General features: G+C 48.1%; 1 protein-coding gene across 3 annotated transcripts in view; it reads left to right on the top strand.

Annotated features, from left to right (window-relative positions):
- Nucleotides 1–25,152, top strand: part of RAD21 (RAD21 cohesin complex component) — a 231,413-nt gene that overhangs the window by 52,710 nt on the left and 153,551 nt on the right. For all 3 annotated transcript variants that reach the window (XM_029591924.1, XM_029591925.1, XM_029591923.1), the window contains 2 exons: nucleotides 3,695–3,820; nucleotides 24,293–24,415. In XM_029591924.1, the coding sequence (XP_029447784.1) occupies nucleotides 3,695–3,820; nucleotides 24,293–24,415 (249 nt within the window). The remainder of the gene's footprint in view (nucleotides 1–3,694; nucleotides 3,821–24,292; nucleotides 24,416–25,152) is intronic.

Here is a 25,152-nt window from a genome sequence, read left to right as displayed (position 1 = left end):
AACCAAGGGCAGAGGATTGCAGTACTTTAGACCCTACAGGAACTCGCAGTTCCAGGCACCTTGTCCCTCCGGAAGTCCCAGCCCTTTCGGAACAGACAGACCAAGAGGGGAGCAGGCCTAGGGGCAGGCTCCAGCCGAGCTCCACAATTGAGAATGGGCCGACCCATCCACAGGAAGAGGATATAGGGGGTCAACTTGCCCTCTTCTACCAAAGATGGGTCGAGATAACGTTGGACAAATGGGTGCTGAACATCATTCGAGAAGGTTACTCTCTGGTGGACCGCAGCATCCCTCGAGACAAATTTATGATGTCACCCTGCCACTCCCACTCCAAGAGACTGGCAGTAGAAACCACTCTAACAAGATTACTCAGTCTGAAGGCAATAACTCCTGTTCCCACGCCCCAACAAAATTCGGGGCGCTATTCCATCTATTTTATCATTCCCAAGAAGGAAGGATCATTCCGGCCCATCTTGGATCTCAAGAACATCAACCATCATCTGTGGGTTCTAAATTTTTGCATGGAAACTCTTCGCTCTGTAATAATGGCAGTGCAACCGGTAGAGTTTCTAACCTCCCTGAAGCCTACCTTCACATCTCAGTCCATCAGGATCACCAGTGCTTCCTGCGCTTTGCGATACTGGTTCACCATTACCAGTTCCGAGCGCTACCCTTCGGTCTAGCAACCGCCCCTAGAGCTTTCACCAAAATCATGGTGGTCATGAGGAAGGAAGGGATCTTGGTACACCCTTTCCTGGACGATTGGCTAATCAGGGCAAAGTCTTCGGAAGAGAGCCAGCAGATGACCAGCAGAGTCAGGAGCCTACTGCAGGAACTCGGTTGGGTCGTGAACACGGGCAAGAGCAGTCTGCAGCCCTCTCAATCCCTAGAGTACCCGGGGGTCCATTTTGACACTAAACAGAACAAAGTCTCCCTCCCTCCTCTGAGGAGAAGGAAACTGATGGAACAATTACAACTATTGATGACCAATGCACGCCCCAAGGTATGGGACTATCTTAGTCCTCTGCCTCATGGCATCAACCCTGGAGGTTGTCCCATGGGCAAGGGCCCATATGCAACCACTCCAGCGCTCCTTACTGTCATGACGGAACCCACTGTCCCAGGACTAATCAATTCACCTCCAACTACCAGCAGAGCTACGTTCTCAGCTCCAGTGGTGGCTACAGGAAGACCACCTAAGCAGAGGAGTCTATCCCCACCGAACTGGATCTTGCTCACCTCGGATGCGAGCCTGCGAGGGTGGGGAGCCCACTCTTAGGAACTGACGGCCCAGGGACAATGGAACAAGGAAGAGGTGGAATGAAACATAAACCGCCTGGAAGCTTGAGCAGTCAGACTAGTGTGCCTGCGATTCAGCCACAGACTCTGAGGCAAAGCAATTCGAGTAATGTCTGACCGGTTGCTTACATCAACCGCCAGGGAGGGACCCTCTCATGGCATGGGTGGAGATAAACCTACAAGGGATCTCTGCCTCCCACATCGCAGGAAAAGACAATGTCTCACTCTTCCTTAGCAGAGAGAGTCTGGACCCGGGGGAATGGACACTGTCGACCACAGCCTTCCAATTGATAGTAAATCGCTGGGGCCTCCCAGCCATGGATCTACTGGCCATCCGTCTCTGTGCTCAAGTCCCCAGGTTCTTCAGCCACAGATGAGAGCCACAATCCCAAGGAATAGATGCTTTTGTCCAGACTTCGCCAGAGGAAGACTTACTTGTACACCTTATCCCCCCCACATGGCCACTACTGGGGAGGGTCATCCACAAAATAGAACATCACGGGACTAGTTCTACTAGTGGCCCCGGATTGGCCAAGAAGACCATGGTACGCAGACATGCAAAGACTCTTTACAGGGAACCCTCTGTACCTACCTCCACACAGGGACCTTCTCCGGCAAGGCCCGATTCTCCATGAAGATCCGTCTCGCTATTCTCTTACGGTCTGGCCCTTGAGAGGACTTGCTTGAAGAAGCGCTGTTACTTAAAGGCTGTGATTGACACCCTGCTCCAAGCGCGCAAGTTTTCCACATCCCTGTCATACATACGGATCTGGAGAGTATTCGAAGCCTGGTGTGAGGACCCGGGATTCTCCCGCGGATAGCCAAGATTCCCATGATTCTGTAGTTCCTACAGGATGGTATGAAGAATGGGTTGTCACTCAACTCCCTCAAGGTCCAAGTAGCCACACTGGCTTGTTTCAGAGCCGAAGTGGATGGTATCAGGCTATCAACCCATCCGGTCTTATCCCACTTCCTGAAAGGGGTTAAACAACTCTGACCACACCTAAAGTGGCAGGTGCCTCTATGGAATCTCAATCTAGTATTAGATTCCTAGCTTGGGGCTTCCTTCAGACCAACATGCAGTCTGTCACTATGCCTCTTAACATTTAAGACGGCATTCCTGGTGGCAATATGTTCAGCTCGTTGCATCTCCGAACTACAGGCACTATCCTGTTGGGAACTGTTCCTTAGGTTTACTCCTGGAACCGTACAAGTGCGCACTGTCCCTTCCTTCGTACCGAAAGTGGTTTCCGAGTTTCACTTGAACCAAACCATCTCGCTACCATCTCCGGATGAACATAAGGACTCTAAAGCCTCACGCCGCCTTCGCCATCTAAATGTCGGCAGACTCCTGGTGCGATACCTGGAAAGATCAGAATCTGTGCGTAAAACGGATCGCTTGTTAGTTCTCCACAGCAGGAAGCATCAATGAGAAGCGGCCTCGTGGGCGACCATAGCCCGCTGGATCAAAGAAGTAATCAAGGTAACCTACATAGAGGCAGGAAAGCCCTTACCTCTACAGGTTAAGGCTCATTCTACGAGGGCCCAGGCAGTCTCTTGGGCACAAACCAAGCTGCTGTCGCCCGCCAAGGTCTGTCAGGCAGTGACGTGGTCCTCCATACACACCTTCTCCAGGTTCTACCGCCTGGATATTCAGGCCAGAGAAGATGCAGCCTTTGCAAGGGCAGAATTAAGTGGCCCACGGGCAGCCTCCTGCCCTGTCTGGGAGTAGCTTTTGTACATCCCATTAGTTCTGAGTCCATCTGGCCACATGCTAGGAAGTGGAGAAATTACTTACCTGATAATTTCGTTTTCCTTAATGTAGACAGATGGACTCAGCATCCTGCCCACGGCTCCCCCAGAAAAGGAAAACCTTGGATAGCAAACCTCGAGACTAAGCAAAGATGGGTAAGATGCAGCCTACCCCTAGTTCGAGACACCCACAGTTTGTCTGGTGTAGGTGTTAATTGGTTGAGTGCACTGGCGACCTCCAGTTTGGAAATTAGTTGAACCAGTTCATTTTACTCAAGTTTAATCAAGTTATTTAAGCAAAGATATATCCACAATGGCTTTTCGAAGAGAATAATGAAGAGCTGAGGTTACTGCAGGGGTATATCTAGAGTGACGTCAGCTTTGAAATCTGACTCAGTCTCTCATTTGCTAGCAGAAGAGTACAATACCCATTGGTCCTAAGTCCATCTGTCTGTAGTCTGTCATGACATGGCTCATTTTCTCTAGTTTGTTTTTTCTTTCCAAATTCTTACAGTAGGTCCTGCTATTATGTTATACTTTTGTACCACCTTTCTTTTAAGTTCAACCTAAAGCATTTTACACTTGTCATGTTTTCCTATTGCTTCTGTTTCATTAAGGCTGTGATTGCTTTCCATTATTTCAGATGACAAACTTCTTAGTAATGATGGGGGAGGTATTTTTGATGACCCACCTGCTCTTGCAGAAGGAGAGGTGATGATGCCAGAGCAGCCTGCCCATGATGAAGATATGGAGGAAGATAATATTTCAAGTGGGTATCTTTTAAAGAACTATTTTGTCAGCAGCTATGGGATAAAGGTATTCTTTTTTTTTCTGTTGTGAAACTGTTTCTGTAATTATGGATTACGAAGCTGTAAATATTTTGTAGCAATTCAAAGAAGTTTCATTCTCTATTTAATATATTTTTTTCACTTTGTTTCTTATTGTTGTATAGTTTTATTATTGTCTTGTCCTTCTGTACCAATTACCAGGGTGTCTCTGTGGGTAGGGCCTGGCACAATACTCTCCATACTCCTGGATACATGTTGGAAGGGGGAAGACAAGCTTCAAGGCCCTTCCTCTGGATTTTTCATGGTCCTCTTCCAATCTCAAGCAGTCTGTCAAACAAGCACAGTCGCTCCTCAAATAAGCAAATATCTAGATCAGGATTTGGCTGTACCAGCAAAAATTTGCTGAAAACTGATAAATTAAAGATGATAAAAAGAGAATTCCTGTTCATACCCAGATCAGTCCAGGCAAGTGGGTTTTGCATCCCTATCAGCAAATGGAGGTAGAGAACAAAAACGTTGAGGCGCTGCCTCATATCCGAGAGCACCACCTCCAGCAGATGGTAAAATCTGCAGTTCGGTCTGAAGGTTAAATTTGGGAGATAGTGAACAGTGTGTTGATCTTGAGAAACTGAATTTGCTCCCTGAGGTACTAGGTTCCTTTGTGGACCATCCCTCGAGTTGAGCGGGGGAGGAGTTAGAAACTCCTGACTGACATAGCCTGTTGCTCTGGGAGGCCTTGATAGCTAGGAGGACTGCCTCCCTCTCTGCCTCCAAAGTAGTTTCCTGCTAGCCACTGTCACTGATCAGGGAAGTATCCTTTTTGTTCTGGTAAATTAAGTTTTACAAAAAAAAAAGACTTAGGATCTAGTGTTGGAGACTGTCTGCAGCTTGAAGACCGGGAGAGCTGCCAGGGTCTGCAGGAGGGAGAGAGAGTCTTTGGGGGGTGGGGGGCCCTGTTTATTGTCCCCCGATAGGGAAAGCTTCTGTGTAGGCAAGGCCTGTTGCGTCGCTCAGGCCACTGCTATCAGCTGTGTGCTGTTCGGGCTGATGCGATCGCATGGCTGTGGGGCAGCCACTTGGTGCGACCTACCTTCGTGTCGGCGCACTTGAGCTGCGCCGTGTTTTGGACCTGCGTGACTCATGGCGGCTTGCAGGACCTGTAGGTTCTGGTTGGCCCAGCTTAATTTCCGCTCCCTATGTACCAATTGTGCATGGGGGGAGGGGACCTCCGTGGGAGAAGCAAAAGACAGGGGGGCCTCTCGGGCTTCGGGGGCCTTGGCTGCAGTCCTGGGTGGGGGGAGGGGGGGCAACTGTTATAGTCACGCCCTTGGGGGATTGCATCCAAGGGCCTCCACCCTGCCTGGAGTCCAGTGATTTCCCTCCTCTCTTCTCTCCTGTGGTGCAGGATGCTGAGGAGGATCAGGAAGGGGGGCGGGACTCGGAAGGCAGAGGAGTCTTTATTCCAGTTTGTCCTTCTATTGCATAGAGCCTTCCTGACTAGGAAGGATGCAGGAGAGAAGAGATCCAGAGAGGGGCGGCCAAGTGCCCCTTCCAAGCGGCCGAGGATGATGTCGGCGGGAAGTTCTTGTTCTGCTCAAGTGCCTGGGGTTGGATCGCACAGGAGTTGGGGGCGACCTCAGGGATCTAGATGACTTGGACGAGATGCAGGAGTATCCTGCCTCACTGCAGGGGGCAGACCCGGATGGGGATCAGAATCCTGATTCGAACAGGGATGATTTTGATCCAGATGAAGGTCCTGTGGCAGAGGGGGATGATCCTTGAGTGGTCGCTGTTTAAAAAAGAGGATCTGCACCCTCATTCCTCAGGTGTTAGAAGAATTGGGGATTAAGATGATTCAGGAAGAGTCTTAAGGAGTGAATCCTCTCATGGATGGATTGCATGGTCCTCCCACTGCCTTTCTGTTGCCTAAGAAGATTCAGAAGCTGATTAGCTTGGGAGTGGGATTTTCCAGAAATAGGCTTGAAGTCTGTAGGGCTATGGTGAAGCTTTATCCTTTGGAGGAGAAGCTGGATCACCTAAAGATTCCTAATGTGGATATGGTCTCTGTGATGATTAAGACTATGATTCTGGTTTGCAGGTTCATCTACTCTGAAGGATGTTCAGGACCGCAAGTTAGAGATCCATTTGAAACTTATGTTTGAGGTGTCTGCCTTAAGTCTGCGGCCCATGCTGTGTGGCAGCATGATGTACATGCGTGATTGTGCTAGGTTCAGATAGCACAAGAACAGGCTTCTACCAGGACGCTCAGTGCCTTGCTTTTGGCACATTTTGAAGCTGGAGTGGCATGTATGGTAGATGTATGATTTGGTGCCTACTTCTGCCAGGAGCATGGTCTCAGCAGTGGCTGCATACAGGCTTTTGTGGTCGTCAAACATGTGGTCCAGGTCCCAGCTATGTAATCTTCCCTTTAAAGGGAAGCTTCTATTTTTGGAGGATTGTGATAAATTGCTGGAAGACCTTGTGAGACTGGAAAATTGGGCATCCAAATGGCAGATTAAATTTAATATGGATAAGTGCAAGGTGATGCATATAGGGAAAAATAACCCATGCTATAGTTACACAATGTTAGGTTCCATATTAGGAGCTACCACCCAAGAAAGAGATCTAGGCATATTAGTGGATAACACATTGAAATCATCAGTTCAGTGTGCTGCGGCAGTCAAAAAAGCAAACAATGTTGGGAATTATTAGAAAGGGAATGGTGAATAAAATGGAAAATGTCATAATGCCTCTGTATCGCTCCATGGTGAGACCACACCTTGAATACTGTGTACAATTCTGGTCGCTGCATCTAAAAAAAAAGATAATTGTGATGGAGAAGGGCGACCAAAATGATAAAGGGGATGGAACAGCTCCCCTATGAGGAAAGACTAAAGAGGTTAGGACTTTTCAGCTTGGAGAAGAGACGGCGAGGGGGGATATGATAGAGGTGTTTAAAATCATGAAAGGTCTAGAACGGGTAAATGTGAATTGGTTATTTACTCTTTCAGATAATAGACTAGAGGGCACTCCATGAAGTTAGCATATGGCACATTTAAAACTAATCTGAGAGAGTTCTTTTTCACTCCATGCACAATTAAACTCTGGAATTTGTTGCCAGAGGATGTGGTTAGTGCAGTTAGTGTAGCTGTGTTTAAAAATGGATTGGATAATACTATTAATTAAGTTGACTTGGAAAATAGACACTGCTATTACTAGCAACAATAACATGGAGTAGACTTAGGTTTTGGGTACTTGTCAAGTTCTTATGGCCTGGATTGGCCATTGTTGGAAACAGGATGCTGGGCTTGATGGACCCTTGGTCTAACCCAGTATGGCATCTTCGGATCTGTATCAGTTGATAATCTTTAGGGGAATCCAACGGGAACAGATTGCCTGAGGATAAGGAGAGCAATAAGTTCTTCCCACCCTGGTCCCGTTTTCTTGATTCGTGGAGGCTTTGTTCCATCAAGGGTGTCTCTGCTTCAGGGCCAATACAGTCGTTGGGACGTCGGCAGTCCTTTCGAGGTTCCCGCAGATCCTTCAGGGATGGTGCCAGTCAGGAGACCAGAGGAGGAAAGTCCTCACAATGAAGTCAGGCTCACCCATTCCTCTGTGGAAGCGGTAGGCGGCAGATTGTCCCACTTTTATGAGGAATGGGCCAAGATTACCTCGGACCAGTGGGTTGAGGAGTTAATAAGAGATAGCTATGCCTTAGATTTTCACACTGGGTCAGGGAAGCCTTTCTAGAGTACTGCTGCTTGTCACCAAGCCAATGTGAAGAGAACTCTGTAGAGATTACTAAGCTTAGGTGCAATAGTTCCTGATCCTCTTGGGCGAGCAAGGACAGGGGAGGTACTCATCTATTTCGTGGTTTCAAAGGAGGAGGGCATCTTCCCTCCCATTCTGGATTTGCAAAAGGTAAATGTAGATTTGCGGTTTCCACGTTTTTCATATGGAGTCATTGTATACAGTGATAGCAGTGGTCTGCAAAGGAAGAGTTCCTGGCGTCCTTGGACCTGACCGAAGCTTACTTCCATATTCCCATTCGAAAGGAGCATCAGATGTTTGTGGTTCATGGTGCTGGGTCAGCACTTCCAGTTTCATGCGCTCCCTTTCAGGTTGGCTACTGCTCCCCAAACCTTCACAAAGGTGATGGTGGTAGTGGCGGCAGCCTTGAGACGAGAGGGGATTCTGGACTATTGGCTCATTCAGGCAAAGACAGAGGAGTGCGGTCTGTCCGTACAGCGGGTGATGGACTCTCTGAGTTGGGTGATCAGTGTTGCAAAGAGTCACCTGTTTCTGTCTGTCACTAGAGTACCTAGGAGCCCGCTTCGATACCCAGAAAGGCAGGGTGTTTGACAGTAGACAGGTTGTCGAAGTTGCAAGCGCAGGTGACACATCTGAGCCTCTCAGTACCAAATGCCTGGGATTGCTTACGGGTGCTCAGTTCCATGACTTCGATGTTGGATTTGGTTCCATGGGCCTCTGCTCACATGCATCTTGCAAAAGTCGCTTTTGTCCAGGTGGAATCCGTTGTCTGAGAAGTATCTGCAATTACCTCTTCTGGGAGAATCCAGGTCCAGTCTTTCATGGTGGCTCTCACAGCACAACCTGGAGACCCCAGACTAGGTGGTGATGACCACAGACACCAGCCTCAAGGGCTGCGGAGCGGTGGGCCTGGGTTGTTCTGCCCATGGTCTTTGGTCCACAGTGGGAGGCATCTTGGAGAAGAGGGCGGTGCACAGGGCCCTGGAAGTGTTCCTGCCCTCAATCGAGGGGTGGCTGGTTCAGTGTTTTCAGACAATGGTGGCATACATCAACCGCCAAAAAGGGACGAACAGTCAAGTTGTTGCTTGGGCGACTCAGCTGTTTGTGTGGGCAGAGCGCCATCTCGAGGGGCTTGCAGCATCGCAGGAGTGGACATCATGCAGGTGGATTTTCCTCAGCATGCAACTACCAGATCCTGGAGAATGGGAACTCTCTAGAAGCCTGGAATCACATCTGTGCCAGGTGGGGTGTTCCTCAGTTGGATCTCATGGTGATGCGGGCTAATACAAAGACGGCAAGATTTTTCAGTCTCGGAAGCGAGTCCAGTTCGGTAGGGCTGGATGCTCTGGTGTGCCCATGGCCAACTGGGTTTTTTTTTTTTTGTATGTTTCCTCCTTGGCCCCCTCATCGGTTGAGTTTTGTAGCACAGAGGCGCACCCTAGGACAGTTGTGCTGGTGGTGCAGGAGTGGCCACGACAACCATGGTTCGCAGATCTGGTGTATCTGGCGATAGATGGGCCTCTTGGGTTGGCCCACCTGCTAAGATTGCTACGAAGAGGACCCATATTTTCGAATCAGAGGATCATTTTTGTCTCGCAGCTTGGCTTTTGAAAGGTGGCGGTTGCACCTGAATGGATATTCAGAGCCAGTAATCTCCACTCTGCTCCAGGCTAGGAGGCGTTCTACGTCTATAGCATATGTCAGGGTTTGGAAGGTGTTTGAGTCCTGGTGTCTTCAACAGTGGCTGGATCCTCGGTCAGTGGGAGTTTCTCACATTTTGTCCTTTCTGCAACAGGGCTTGACCAAGGTCCTAGCATATAGCTCGCTCCATGTCCAGTTTTCAGCCTTGTGTTGTTCACTTCCTGAAGGGGGGGGGTTAAGCATTTGTAGCCTCCAGTTCGGAAAGCCTGACCGGATTGGAACCTCAACTTAGTTTTGCGGGTTCTCTGCAGTGTCTTTTGAGCTTTTAAGACAAGCTTCTTTGAAGACTTGACATTGAAGACAGGTTTTTCTGGTTGCCATATGTTCAGCTAGGTGGATTTCCGAGCTTCAGGCACAGTCTTGTCTGGATCCTTTTTTACGTATTGCAGATGATAGGATGATGTTGCGTACGGTTCCCTCCTTATTGCCGAAGTGAATCGGACAGTTGAGCTTCCAGCATTTCTGGAGTGGTCTAGAGTCTCCGCAGGATAGAGATCTTCATCTTCTGGATGTGCGTCGCACTCTGTTACTTGAAGGTCACTAATGGCTTTCGATGGTCGAATCATCTTTGTGTTATTCGGTGGAGCAAAAAAAGGAAAGAAAGCTGCTAAGGCTATGATTTCTAGATGGCTGAAGGAGACCATTTGTTTGGCATATATTTGTAAGGGTTGCAAAATTCTGATGGGTCTCAAGGTGCATTTGACTAGAGTGCAGGCAGCCTTTTGGGCGGTGTGTCAGTTGGTGTTTCCCCAAGAGATATGTAGGGCCCTGGTGTGGTCCTCACTTCATACTTTCACCAAACATTACCGGTTGGACGTTCAGGTGCAGGAAGATGTGACCTTCGGTAAAAGTGTGTTAAGAGAGGTCTTTCGGGTTCATTCCCAGTGTAGGGTGCTTGGGTACATATCACTTATCTGGACTGATCTGGGTATGAACAGGAAAGGAAAATTTTAGTTCTTACCTGCTAATTTTCATTCCTGTAAATACCACGTAACAGTACAGAGACCCATCCCGTTTGCTGCCAAAAGACTGAAGTTCCAGGTGATTTTGTACACCTTATATCAGAAATTATACAATCTGTTCAGAAGTTGAGTTTTTTTTTTGAGTTAAACTGTTATCAAGGTGTTTCTCTTTTTGGATGTATGTGAGCCTCCAGCTCAGGGGGGGTCCACCCCAGTGTTTCCGGTTCGCCCTGGAAGGGGGAATGGTATCTGCTCATTGGCTTGGGTGCAGGTCAATAATGAGGGACTGCAGGTGGCACACTCAGACATGTAGCTGTGCCTCAAGGTTTTTGTTCCGTCTCAATCTGCTGGTAGGGATGCAAAACCCACTTGTCTAGACTGATCTGTGGTATTATAGGAAGAGCAGATTTGCTTACCGTAAATGGTGTTTTCTGTATATAGCGGGGTGAGTTAGCCATGTAATCTGAGGATCGCCCTCTAGTCCTCTAGGTTGCAAAGCTCCTCAGAGCGCACAGAGTTGAGTTGCTTGCCTATATAGCCATGTGGTTCCCAGTCCATCTCAGTCTGTTTCCCAAGCATGCATTTACACATTCATGAGACTGTCCGGTGAGGCGGGTGGGATAGTATGGCTAATTCACCCTGCTATCCACGGAAAACACAGTTTACGCTAAGCAAACCTCTTTTCTGCAGATAAGCAGGGTGGAATTAGCCAGGTAATCTGGGAAGTCCCTAGTTAGCAGGTTGGGCGCCCCCTAGCCTCTGGAAGAGATGTTAATCTGGCTCCAGTCTTTAACGAAGGGTGCACTCAGCCTGTCACACTGCTGTGGGCAGTTTCTTTAGACATTCCTGCCCAAAAAGGGGACCAACCCCTCTACTGCATCCGCAGCCTTCTATTGGCTAGAGCAGCTGTGTGAAGGCAAGTTATGCAGTGATGACCTCCCTCCCCGGCCTGTAGGCATGTCCTGAATGGACACTTTGTTTAGATAAGTGGTGTCCTACCCATCGCTGTAACTCAGTGAGTCTTAGATGATGTAGGTATGGCGCCCCTGTCCTGTTACAGCAGGGCAGGGTATACTGTGAATCCTTGATGACACTGTTCTCCTGGAAACTGGTGGACTAGCGCATCTGAACTGGAGGATGCAAAGTTGAGAAGTTTTTTGGACTCCCAAGTGTGTGTGTCTGACATAGTGAATCACTGTTCGCTTACACTCCGATGTGTGGAGCTGTGCTTCCTTCTTGGATTTATGTGGTTTCCAAGGTTGGCTGTTTGGGTAAGGGGAAGTGTCGATACCTCCTTGGAATGGAAGGAAGAACACGCTCTGTTATCCCTCAAAGTAACAATGATCCAGCATTCACAGTTCATTGATTCTCCTTGCTGGCGCTCGAGGCCGTCAAGGAACACCCTCCTCAGGAGGGAGATCTGGCTACTGGCCATGGGTTCAAGGACTTTAGCATCAGCCACTTCCCAGGTAGGTTGAGATCCACAACATCGAAGGTCTTTGAGCCCAGAGGGCAGGTCCCCAATTGCCTCCCTGAATCTGGCGATCGGGTGGCATTACACCTGGGAGCTCTCACGGGGAAGTTGGCGTTGTCATGTATCCTACGGATGCTGCTGTTAGACCCATCTATACCACAAGTAAGGGCAGTTCAGTAGCCATTCTGGGAAGGAGGGAGTCCTTGTGCTCCGTGCCCCCCTGGATACGAGGCCCCATTGGCTTGATAATCCTCCTTGTCAGGATTCCCCTGGCGGACCCCAGGATGCTGGATTAGTCTTGGTAAGGCCAGGTGCACCAAATGCTGTCGTCCTCGAATCCACTCTGACAGTGAGGAGGCCCGGAAGACTGGGAAACCTGACTCACAGCAGCCAAGCTCAGATTGGCAAGTGGGTGAGAAGGGTGTGCTGTCGTTATCCAAAAAAAAAAAAGCGCAACATCCTGCCCGTGAGTTGGTACTTATCTAGTCCTGCATTTCTCATGCTGATGGGGTGAGTCTTGTTTGGTACAGCAAGCTCCCTCTTCGTGCCAGATATAGATTAGTCTGACAGTCACTTCTGAGCCCAGATTCTCTTCCTTCACTTATGAAGGGCATCCATATCTAGTTAGTTCTGCTGTGTACAAGTGGCTATGTCTGAGATGCCTCATTGGCCTAACTGCTGTGGGGCATTCTCGTTGCTGTGTTCATAACTTCCGAATAGAATGTACGCCACTCATTGCTACACAGCTTCAGAGCGTGCCTCTTAATTTGACATCTCGGCCATCACCCTCCCTTTCCCCGTCTGAAAATCAACGGCTGCCTGGGAGAGAGAGGAATGTCAGTCCCCTGGGGGTTGGCTGTTACTGTGTCGGCCACGGTATTTGCATTGGTAGGGCACAGCAAGATTGCGCAACACTCTAGCCTCACTTAACTGATTCGGCGTCACAGGCCTGTGCAAGATGGCTTTGCCCCCCATCAACCATTGCACATGACTGAGAATAGGACAGCTGGTCCACCCTTGTTGGGAGCTCGATGTGCCAGCATTGGTGAGCCCTGCCTTGATGCGCGGCCTCAGCGTGTTGACCCTTGTACGTCTGTCTTCCTGCCCATAGGCAAGGGTCAAGTGCCACTTTGAGGTGAAAAAAATAAAATGTTCTCTCCCTTCTCTTGGCACCTTGGCACCACCCAGGAATGTGGCAGATGCTGCCTTCCTCTTGCCTGGTTCTTTTGAGGCCCCAGCAAGCTAGCAGTTGCAAAATTTGCATCTCCTGCACCTCCTGGCTGTGACAGAGGCCCTCGAAAGGCCATTCTCCATGCGCCGGCTGCCAGTATGTACCACTGCATCGGACTGGACGCACAGGCAGTGGGGGTCTATGTGCCGGCCTTGGCACACTGGCATCGAAGCAGCCCGCCTGAGCACCCAGGCATTGATGTGCTGACTTTGGTCCACCGGCGCCTGAAGCATCTATGGCACCCGCGTCAAAACGACGCACTGGCCATTCAAACACGATTGTTCCGTGTCAATGGGTCGGCCTCCCCAAGCCTGTTACTGGGTAGCCCAATCAGGGGGCCTGTGGGAGGGCTATTTACATTGGTGTCGCTTCCCTAAGGCCTCCATCCAGGCCTGAGAGGAACCTAGGGAAATCCCAGGGTCACAAACTATTCCTTCTGTCTTGGAGGTGAGCAGCCTGCTTCGGAAACTACGGGCCTCCCGGTCCCAAGTGGATTCAGGGCCGCCCCCCAGCTGCAGTCCTACTCCTCCAGAATGCCCGGGTTGGGAGTCTTCGAGGGAGGCGGCCAGCTCTGGATACAAAGGACCTCGAGGCCAATGCGAGGCTGCAAACCCTACTCCATGGGGAGAGCAGGGCTGGGGGGGAGGGGGTGGCGTAGAACAGCATCGGATCCCCAGGAATACATCTACCTTGACTGCAGCAGTCCTTCCCTCTGCAGCAGTTCAGAACCTGGAAAAAAATGAGTAAGGAGACTCCATGTGCGCCATGTAGACGGAGAAACAAAACTGAGGTAGACTGGGAACTGCATGGCTATATAGGAAAGCAGGCACACAGAGCTCAACTCCGTGTGCTCTAAGGAGCTCTGCCACCTAGAGGACTGGAGGACGATTCCCAGATTACATGGCTAATTCCACCCTGCCTATCTGCGGAAAACGAAAATTAGGTAAGAACCAATTTTCCTATTACAGTTCACATTTGGAGGGTATAGACTGCATTTTGAAAAATCCATCAGACCTTTTGGACCTCGGACTTTTTTTTTTTTTTTTTTAATCATCTCTGGATAAAAGCTGCTTCTGAGAGAGAGCAGGCAGTTTTCCTTTTATCCTCAGAGTGGGTTGCTGCTCTTCTGGTCAAACATAAGCTCATGAGCCAGCTTCACATTCTTCTATTTCACTGAATCTATAGTGAAGACACTCCCTCCACCACAGACACTTTTCACACACCCTTGGCCTAGCTGGTACTGAGGATCCACCATCCTCCGGTGCAAGTGCTCCCAGCCTTGGAGCACTAGTACACCCAGGTGCAAGTTGCAGAAAACAAGACCCTGTCACTTTTTTAGTACACAGAAATTTATATTCTGAGCATAAAGCCACCTCCCACTATTGTGATGCTACAATACCATAATGTTCCCTTTGCTGACAGACCTTTAAAGATTTACACCTACTCTAGCAAGTGGGGAAACTGTGACCCTCCTTGTATTATGTTTCTGTATTAAGCGGGGATGGCCAACTCTGGTCCTCAAGAGCCACAAATAGGCCAGGTTTTCAGGATATCCACAATGAATATGATTGAGAGAGAGCTACATGCACAGCTTCCATTGTATGCAAATCTATCTCATGCTTATTCATTGTGGATATCCTAAAAACCAGGCCTGTTCTCAAGGACCAGAGTTGGCCACCCTTGATCTAAAGCAGTGGTTCTCAACCTATTTTCTGTCGGGACACACCTGACAGACAGTTCTCACATGCATATGACACTGACCCATGATCAAACTGGGGCTAGATGTAAAAGTACAGTTTGCATCCACATGAACCCCACTGACCACAATAATAGATATAAAGCAGAATTATGACATTCCCCATACAACTCACCCTACAAAAAAGATGTTCTGATGTCCTCTCAGTAACAGCAACTACTTCAGGCTCAATAGCCCTACTTATGAAAAGACAGCAGTTTACCTCCAATGCAAGTCCTCTTGAGAAAACACAACAAATAAGACTGTTACAAATGCTTACATGCTAGTAAAATATCTCATCTCGGTAACAGACACAGAACCGACCTAACATACTCCCAGGATCTGTAGTAATGCACATAAACTAATCCGCACACAGTTACACCTGTATTATGGAATACACTCAAACAGGAGCAACCCTATCTATGAAAAGGCAACACTACAAATATTAAATCAGGCCCTAAAAACCAATACACCTCTTATTAGGAAAACAGAACTAGCAAGCAGCTATAGATCCCCACACAGAAATAATTGTAAAACTATACTAATAAGCTGAATAAATGTTTCAAAACAGCTATGAACAGAATAACATCCAACAATTAAAAACTCATAAAAACTATTAAACATTCTCCAAATACCAATAAAATATTTCAAAAAAGCAGACATCACATAATATTAAATAATTAAAATGGCAGTCAATCAAAAATAAACTTAAAAAGCCATCTTTACTTACCCCCTCCAGCAGCTCTCCTACTTCCCTTCCATGCAGGCTGTGGCACACACCAGAAGCAGCAGTAGAAGCTAAGCTCTATACTCATGGTCCTCTTCCTTAGTGCCCATGTCTCTCACACACACCATACCAGTCATGCCCCCATGACCAGTTTCTGTCTCTCACACACCAATCATCTCCCAAACAGTCCTAACCTCTCTCTCATGCATACACACACAGGCTTCCCACTCCCATGTTCTCTTTCAGATATACAGGCTTCTCCCTCCCATGCTGTGTCTCACACACACCGAGGTTTCTCACTCCCATGCTCACTTTCTTCACATGCACAGGCTTCTCATTCCCATAATCACTTTCTCTGTTACACACACACCAGTCTCTCATTTCCATGCTCACTCTCCACGTGCACAGGCTTCTCATTCCCTGAATCACATTTTTTCTCTCACACACACAGTCACCTTACCAACCAGTCTCTCTCATGCATGCACACACACAGGCTTCCCACTCCCATGCTCTCTCACATAATCAGGCTTCTCACCTCCCCCCCCTCCCCCGGCTTCTTGCTTTCTCACATACCCAGATTTCTCACTTCCATGCTTTTTCTCTCTCACACTCACCTCAGTCCTCTCCCTGAGCACTTTCATTGTCTCTCACATATGCACACACATCAGCTCTCTGACCAGTTTCTCTCAATCACACACATGCTCTCAATCACACACGGGCTGGCTGGCTGCTTCTCTTTCTCTCACTCTTTCTCTCACTCACTTCCTCCTCCTCCAGCCCCCGCAGGCCAAGAAAGAAGAAGCCCATCGGCCGCAGAAGGCTCATGCTGCTGTCTCCTTTCCCAATTGCCGGCCGCTGCTGCTGTCGCTGCTGCTATTTTTCCACGCGGCACGGCTCTTTCTCCTTCACGCGCACCGCATATCACTTCCTGTTCCGGGTCACGGGGGGGGGGGGGCAGGAAGAAGAAAAGGCCAGCCGCGGGTGCCACAGCTTCTTCTAGCACCGCTGCTGTTCCCACTGGGCTTGAACGTACTGATAGCCCGGTGACAACGGCAGCAGGGAAGGAAGAGCAGCAGGAAGAGACCGGGAGCACGCGACGCACCTGCCAGTGCTTGGCGACACACTGGTGTATTGTGACACACCGGTTGAGAAGTGCTGATCTAAAGAATCAATTTTACTCTACTTGTGTATCTGATGATTGAGTGGATGATACTATTCATTGGAAAAGACCGATTTCAACCAAACACACACTCTTGATCATAAAAAAGGTTTGGTTCTGTCCCCATATAGTTTTGTTATATTAATGATTCAGTTTAGGGGAAAGGTATGTTATCCTTTTATTTTTGTATTAACTAGTGAACTAGTTAACTCTGGACAAAATCTAGTAGCTAGCTTAGAGATTCAAGCTTCTGCTGTCTTGTCCTCCTCCACCAGTCAAGAACATGTGGGTTTAGTCCCCTCATCCAGCAACTGGAGGCAGTGTCTTTTTTTTTTTTTTTTTTAAATCACCTGTATGTATGTCATGCATGGAACCAGATACAGCCAGTGTTCTCTGCCTCCAGTTATTTGGATGAACGGTTATGAGAGAGCTTCAACCTGTTTTTTTTAATTGGAGAGAACTTTTATGACTCTTTCATGGTTGTGATGTGGCCCTTAAACTTGTTTTGAGTCAAATTTATCTTAATGGGCCAAACTCCTGTGGATCCTGCAGTGATGCAAGCCAGGATGGCAGAGGAACTCACTACCCACCTGATGGTTTGTTTTCTCCAGGAGAGTTTGAGCAGCCCTTTTCAAAAAAAAAGGGATTGTCTGCTTACTCTGAGCTGAAATGCTTGTGGAGGCCAAGATCCTGCAGTTGATAAGCCTTGCAGCGAAGCATACCATTGACAATTTGAAAGCTCACCATCTCTTGACAGGATTCAAAGCGAGCCTACTAACTCGAGGGCTTCCAGCCTAGCTTTTTATCCCTTGAATGTGGTGATAGATTGAGCAATAAAAGACAGTTGTCAAGAGAATGGAACACACTTTTATTCAAATTGCCTTTAATCTTTTTCAAGGCAGAAAAAGAATCGGAGCTTTCAGCTGGCAAAGGTATATCATAACAAATGGTCATACTGGGTCAGACCAAGGGTCCATCAAGCCCAGATCCTGTTTCCAAGAGTAGCCAATCCAGGCTACAAATATCTGGCAAGTAGATCCCATGCTACTGATGCCGGTAATAGCAGTGGCTATTTTCCTAAGTCAACTTGATTAATAGCAGTTAATGGACTTCTCCAAGAACTTAACCAAACCTTTTTTAAACCCATCTATACTAACTGCACTAACCACATCCTCTGGCAACAAATTCCAGCGCTTAATTTTGCGTTCAGTGAGATAATTTTCTCAGATTAGTTTTAAATGTGCTACTTGCTAACTTCATGGAGTGCCTCCTAGTCCTTCTATTATCCGAAAATGTAAATAACCGATTCACATCTACTCACTCAAGACCTCTCATGATTTTAAAGACCTCCATCATATTCCCCCCCTCAGCCATCTCTTCTCCAAGCTGAACAGTCCTAACCTCTTTAGCCTTTTCTCATAGGTGAGCTGTTCCATCCCCTTTATCATTTTGGTCACCCTTCTTTGTACCTTCTCCAGTGCAACTATATCTTTTTTGAGATGTGGCAACCAGAATTATGCCCAGTACTTAATGGAGCGATACAGAGGCATGGCATGATGCATAGGCATGACATTTTCCATTTTATTCACCATTCCCTTTCTAATAATTCCTAACATTTGCTTTTTTTGGACTGTCGCAGCACAGTGAACTTTTTCCAGGGTGGTAACTCCTAATATGGAACTTAACATCATGTAACTACCAGCATGGGTTATTTTCCCAATATGCATCACTTTGCACTTGTCCACATTAAATTTCATCTGCCGTTTGGATGCCCAGTCTTCCAGTCTCACAAGGTTCTCCTACAATTTATCACAATCCACTTGTGATTTAACTACTCTGAATAATTTTGTAGCTGCAGATTTGATAACCTCACTCATCGTATTCCTTTCCAGATCATTTGTAAATATATTGAAAAGCACCAGTCCAAGTGCAGATCCCTGAAGCACTCAACTGTTTACCCTTTTCCACTGAGAATATTGACCATGTAATCCTGCTCAGTTTCCTGTCTTTTAACCAGTTTGTAATCCACAAAAGGACATCTCCTCCTATCGCATGGCTTTTTAGTTTTTCTTAGAAGCCTCTCATGAGTGACTTTGTCAATCACCTTCTGAAAATACAAATACATTACATCTACCGGTTCACCTTTATCCACATGTTTATTAACCCCTTCAAAAAAAGTTTATTTCAGAGGGAGGACTTGGACCCTCAGGGCATTGCGGTCCCTCAGGATAATCCAAGCCAGGACATAGTGGACCTTGTCTTGGCTGGCTTGTGAGGTCTGGCGAAGACATTTCCATTTCCTTGATCTGGGAGTGGGATGCTCCGGAGTCAGTCTCGAGAGTGGGCCGAGCGATTGAAGTCTATCCTTTACTGGAGGAGATTCTGGACCTGTTGAAGGTGCCCAAGGTGGATGCCTTGGTGTCAGCTGTCACCAAGGGAACTATCATCCCAGTTTCCAGGGCGGCAGCTCTTAAGGATCTACTACAGAACTAGAAGCTTGAAATGCTTCTGAAGAGAATTTTTGAGGTGTCTGCCCTCTGCATTCGGGCAGCTGTCTGCAGCAGCTTCATGCTCCATGCCGGTCTCCAGTGGGTGCAGCAGCTGTTGAGCACTAGGACCCTTCCTCCCCGGGAGTTGGCGCAGGCCAAGCGCTTGGAAGCGGCAGTGGCCTATAGAGCGATCACCCTGTATGATCTTCTTTGTACTGCCTCTCAGACTATGGTGTCAGCGGTCTCTGTGAGGTGGCTTCTCTGGTTCTGCAATTGGTTGGCGGATGTGTGTTCCAAAGCCCAGCTCAGTGCAGTACCCTTTTAAGGGCAAGTTTCTTTTTGGCGAAGACTTGGAGCAGCTGATCAAGTTTTTGGGCGACGACAAGGTCCACAAACGTCCGGAGGACAAGCCTAAGGGGGCTAGGGGTTTTCTCCCCACCAGTGCTCATCTTTGGAGGCAGAGGTGGCTTTGCTAAAGCAGGGCACCGGGAGCTGGTCAGTGACAGCCCGCAGGAAGGTCCCAGTCCTTACGGGGACGCAGAGCGAACAGAGATGGGGCTGCTCAGGGGGGCCCTCTGCTCCAGTTCCTCCCAGTGAGATAGTCTGCCTGTTCCTCTATACCTCAGTCAGACCAGTGGGTTCTAAGTGTCATAGAAAGTGGCTACGCTTTAGATTTTGCTCGGCCTCTACATGACCTGTTTATGGTCTCCATGTGGCTCCCCGTTGAACGTGATCGTTCAGCAAATAATCCAGCATTTGCTCAGCCTAAGCACCAATATTCCTGTCCCCCAGGAAGAATGCGGAGTCGGCCGTTATTCTATTTACTTCATGGTGCCGAAGAAGGAAGGCTCCTTCTGCCCGATTCTGGAGCTGAAGCACATGAATAAGGCCCTCAGTCATGCGTTTTTGGACAGAGACCCTATGGAAGCCAGATGTTTCTCCACTTCATGATCCTTTGGATGCATTTCCAGTTCTGTGCCCTCCCTTTTGGCCTGGCCAAAAGGGAGCGTGCTCAGTGCACATTCACTAAAATGATGGTGGGAGTGGCAGTGTCCCTCCGGCGGGATGGAGTGTTAGCCCACTTGTACTTAGACAACTGGCTCATTCAAGCGAAGTCAGAGGAGCTCTCCAAGCAAGTGGTAGACAAGGTCTTGTCTCTTTTGAGGTCCCTCGGGTCGTCAACCATTCCAAGAGTCATTTTCGTCGTTCTCAGGTTCTGGACTTCTTAGGAGAGTGTTTCGACACCTGTGTGGGCAAGGTCTTTAAAGAGGAGGAGCAAATCTGTTGTATTTTTGACATTGAGTTCTGGACCCCTGGTCACTACAAGAGATGACTCCTCCCACAGGGCTCTGCCCTGTGGGGACTTGTAGTGATAGGCAGGTTCTCAGCAGTAATACACACAGCGAAGTGATAGACTTTAATTATTCAGCAATGTAGTTGGTGGCCAGGGGAACAGGCTGTGAACCCAGCCAGGGGAGAAGAGTCTCTGATGGCGTAGACTAGTCTGCAGCACAGATAGTCTCACCAGGTCTTGAGAGGATAATGGGTCTGGTAGTGGTCCGCAGAGCGGGGTAGGCTAAGAACCCAGGTACAGATATGCTAGAGAGGGTAGATCCGGTACTGGTCCGCGATGCAGGGTAGGCCGACAATCTACAATAGCAGAGGTGAGACATGGCAGAGATAGAACAAGAGCTGAGGTACTAACTCTGAGGCTGGAAGCTGACGTAGAGAGAAACCCTCCCGAGGGCGGAGGTCCGGGACGGAGCAAGGCCCCCGAGGAGCGGGTACCTTAGGCGTCCTTGCAGAAGCTGGTAACCCCGAAAGGAAAGTAGGAGTGAGGCAAGGTCCCTGAGGAGCAGGTACCTAAGTCTTTCGGAGCGAAGGTACACAGAGCGAAGGCGTCTGGTAGCAAGGAATCTGCCTGCTAACTCGTAACTGGAATGGAGATTGGAGGCTAAATACCCAGAGGTAGTGACGTCATGCAGTGGGGATGCCCCCGAGGTTCCCACCATCACATTTTTAAAAGGAGGGCCGACACGCATGCCCTAGGTGACCTCAGAGGGAAAATGGTGAACGCAATCACCCATGCCGGACTGGAGAGGTCGGCAAGGAGAGATGGAGGCAGCCATCTTGCCCAATGGAGCAGAGAAAGAGAAAAGAGAGGTGAGGCAGAGGAGGGCACAGCCGTCTGCGACTGCCGGACGCAACAGAATCAGGAAGTTGCAGTCACAAGTTCAACATCTGGCAGCTGTGGTGAAGAGTCTGAGATTACTTACAGGTCCTTGGCTCCATGGCATCCATTCTGGAGTTGGTCCCGTGAGCGTTTACTCATGAGGCCCTTACAGAGAAAGTATTGCTATCCCGTTCGGACTCGAGGTCAGAGTAGTTCCAGTTAGCCTTACCACTCAGTCTGCCAGGTCCAGTTTTGGTTGGTGGCTTGTCTGAAAATACTTGTGGCGCGGGGTGGACCTTGAAATACCACAGTGGATGGTGGTGACCATGGATGCCAGCCTCTACTGTTGGGGGGTGGTGTGCCAATCCCAGCCGATTCAAGGTCAATGGAGGATGCAAAATGGTCCATCAGTCACCTGGAGACCAGAGCGGTACGACTGGCATTAGAGAGGTTTCTTCCATTCTTATGCAGTCGGGCAGTACGGGTTCTGTCAGACAATGCGAAGGTGGCTTACATAAACTGTCAGGGGGGAACCAAAAGTCATAAAGTCGCTCTAGAAGCAGAGTAGCTGATGTCCTGGGGCAGAGCAGCATCTGGCCTTGCTGGTGGCATCACACATTGCGGGGTCCGACAATGTGCAAGCAGATTTTCTGAGCTGCAAAGGCTAGACCTTGGAGAGTGGGAGCTGTCACTGGAAGCGTTGAGCCTCATCTCATGCAGGTGGGGAACTCATGGATTTGATGGCAACTCGATCAAACGCCAAGGCACCCTGTTTCTTCAGTCACAGAAGAGAGCACAGAGCGGAAGGGGTTGATGCCCTAGTACTCCCTTGGCTGCACCAGGTTCTGCTTTGTGTTCCTGCCGTGGCCTCTGATAGACAAGCTTCTCAGGAGGTTAGAAGTTCACCAGGGAAGGTAATCCTCGTGGCCCTGGAGGCCCTGGTTCACAGACAGTCAACCTTGCAGTGGACAGACCCCCTGCGACTGAGTCATCTTCCGAATCTGCTACATCAAGGCCCGATATTTTTCAACTAGTCGGATTGCTTTTGTCTAGCACCCTGGCTTTTGAAAGGAAGCAGTTAAGGAAGAAAGACTATTCAGAAGATGTTATTACCACTCTGCTTCGGGTCTAGAAGATCCCTATTTCTTTAACTTACATTCGAGTATGGAAGGTCTGGGTGTCGGGAGCAGGGAATACTTCTTCGACAGTCCTCGGCACAGATCCTAGTTTTCTTGCAGAGAGGCTTCAGCAAAGGTTTATCCTTTAATTCTCTTCATGTGCAGGTGGCAGTCTTGGGATGCCTGAGGGGCAAGTTTCATGATGTGCTGCTGGCGGCACATCTGGATATGGTACATTTCCTCCGAGGGGTGAAGCATTTGAATCCCCCAATTCGTCCGGTATGTCCGTCTTGGAGTCTTAATTTGGTCCTCAGTCTGGTGTGAAGCTTCCTTTGAACCTCTTAAGAGGACCACCTTGAAGGATTTAACTTTGAAGGCTGTGTTTTTGGTGGCAATCTGCTCAGCTTGGAGGGTGTTGGAGCTACAAGCCCTCTCGTGCAGGGAACTTTTTTTTTTTTTTTTACAGATTTTGGATTCTGGTGTCTCAAGACGGTCCCCTCTTTGCTCCCAAAGGTGGTCTCTGGTTTCCACTTAAATCAGGCAGTGGAGCTCCCAGCTTTTACTGATGTTGAACGGGAGGCGCCTCACACTAGAGAATTGAGGCATCTAGATGTCAGGAGTACCCTTTTACAGTACCTAGAGGTTATTAATGCTGTTCAGGTCTCAGATTATCTTTTCGTTCTCTGGAGTGGTACTAAGAAGGGGCATAAGCAGTCAAAAGCGACCATAGCTCATTGGTTGAAAGAGGCTATTGCTTCCGCTTATATCAGTTGAGGTCGTACTGTCCTTGAAGGTTTTAAAAGCGCAATCCATACGGTCGCAGGTAGCTTCCTGGGCAGACTGTTAATTGGTTTTGCCACAAGAAATCTGCAGGGCGGCGACATGGAAGTCATTACACACATTTGCCAAGCACTTTCGTTTGTACGTCTAGGCACCAAATGCCAGTTTTGGGAGCAGTGTCATTCGAGCGGGACTCTCCAGGTCCCACCCTACATAGGGAAGCTTTGGTACATCCCAGCTGTCTGGACTGATCCGGGTACGTACAGGGAAAGGAAAATTGGTTCTTACCTGCTAATTTTCGTTCTTGTAGTGCCACAGATCAGTCCAGACGCCCGCCCTTTTTTTCCGTGTGGGCATGCTTCTTGAGAGTTCGTCGATCTTTCTTACTAACATTCTTTTTCAGCCTTTTCAATACAGGATCCATGCTTTTTGGCCTGATCGTAGAATATTTCTATGTACATATTTGGTTAATTTCCTTCTTGCCGTTATTTGTGTCTCTGGTTCATTGGTTGCAATACATTTTCTGCTTAGAGGAAAAACCACTGGGTGTATTACCGGCATCTCTTCAGTATTAGAATTCTCAATCTCCATCTACTGGAAGGGAGGCAAAGCCTAACTGATCCATGGTGGTATAGGAACAAAAATTAGCAGGTAAGAATCAATTTTCCTATTTCACGTATTACGTATTTGTTTGCTAGCTGCTATAATTTAAATTTAGCTTTGACAGTAGTACACTGGCTGTATCTGGTTTCATGCATGACAGACATACAGGTGGTCATCAAAAAAGGGGGGGGGGGGAACCTTCTGCCTCCATTGGCTGGATGAGGAGACTAAACCCACATGTTCTTGACTGGTGTAGCAGAAGTAAAGGAAAAGAAATTCAGGTAAGTCTTAACTTCTCCTCATCTGTCACTGAAAACTCAAACTTTAACTTGATGCTAAATAGACAGGGACTCTGGCTGAAGGAGAAGACCACAGATCAAGTAAAACCTGTGACAACAAATGGGTAGACTGGGTGTACCAAGTAGTCCTTTTCTACCAACATCTTGTATGTTTCTATTTATTTATATTTATGCCCCACATTTTGATCTTAGTTACTGTTTCTGATTTGATCATTCTTTTCTCATCCTTAGTGGGAGGACCAGACAGTCCTGATTCAGTTGATCCAGTCGAGCCATTACCAACTATGACTGATCAGACAACACTGGTTCCAAATGAAGAAGAAGCTTTTGCTCTGGAGCCTATTGATATTACTGGTAAGTATGTAAGTTAAAGGCTTTGAATATCTGCAGAGAATAAGACTCCTCAACCACACGGGTAAAGTGGGGGGAGGGAGCCTTATTTTCTGATAAATCTGTATTTTGTTGAAATTTGGTTTTGCTGCTAGAAAGCTAGATAGGTTTTTCCCTTTGAATTTCAAGGAAACACTTTTTGGGTGCACATTGTAAGTAAGCACTCAAATTTCCAGACTGTGAAGGACATTTCCTATTGTAAAGCTTCATCAGAGTTCTTAATATACCAGATTTCTTGCAATAGTAAAGTAAAAAGCTATGTGGAAGATACAGGTTATTAAATTTTCAGTGGGCTTGGCATAAAGTGTAGAAGGGAATTCAAGTGCTTGAGAATACATGGAAATGAGATAAAGGAAGCAGTGTGAAATGGGAAGCTTGTTTCATAAGTGGAAAAATCCCAGGTATCTGGGTGATCAAAATGTAATTGCCGGCAACGGCCTTTGCCACAGGCCTGCATAGTGTACGAGAGGCCACAGCTTGAGAAACTGGGGAAGACTGAGGAAAAAGGACAGAATGGGAGACTAGAGAGCCACACATTTACATCTCACTATTCAGATACTTGCTTCTACCACATTGTCAGTCTGTTTTCCAAGTGTCTTTTTGAGGGGTAAAATACAACTCCAACTCTTAGGGTCCATTTTTTAGGACATTTTACCAACAGCAAATGTGCCTGTTGAGGCTTTATTTGTCCACTCGAATAC

This window comes from Rhinatrema bivittatum, chromosome 2 (genome assembly GCF_901001135.1).
Source record: "Rhinatrema bivittatum chromosome 2, aRhiBiv1.1, whole genome shotgun sequence".
Classification (NCBI taxonomy): domain Eukaryota; kingdom Metazoa; phylum Chordata; class Amphibia; order Gymnophiona; family Rhinatrematidae; genus Rhinatrema; species Rhinatrema bivittatum.
Note: the sequence above shows the minus strand (reverse complement) of the source record. Positions and strands in the feature narration are given on the sequence as shown.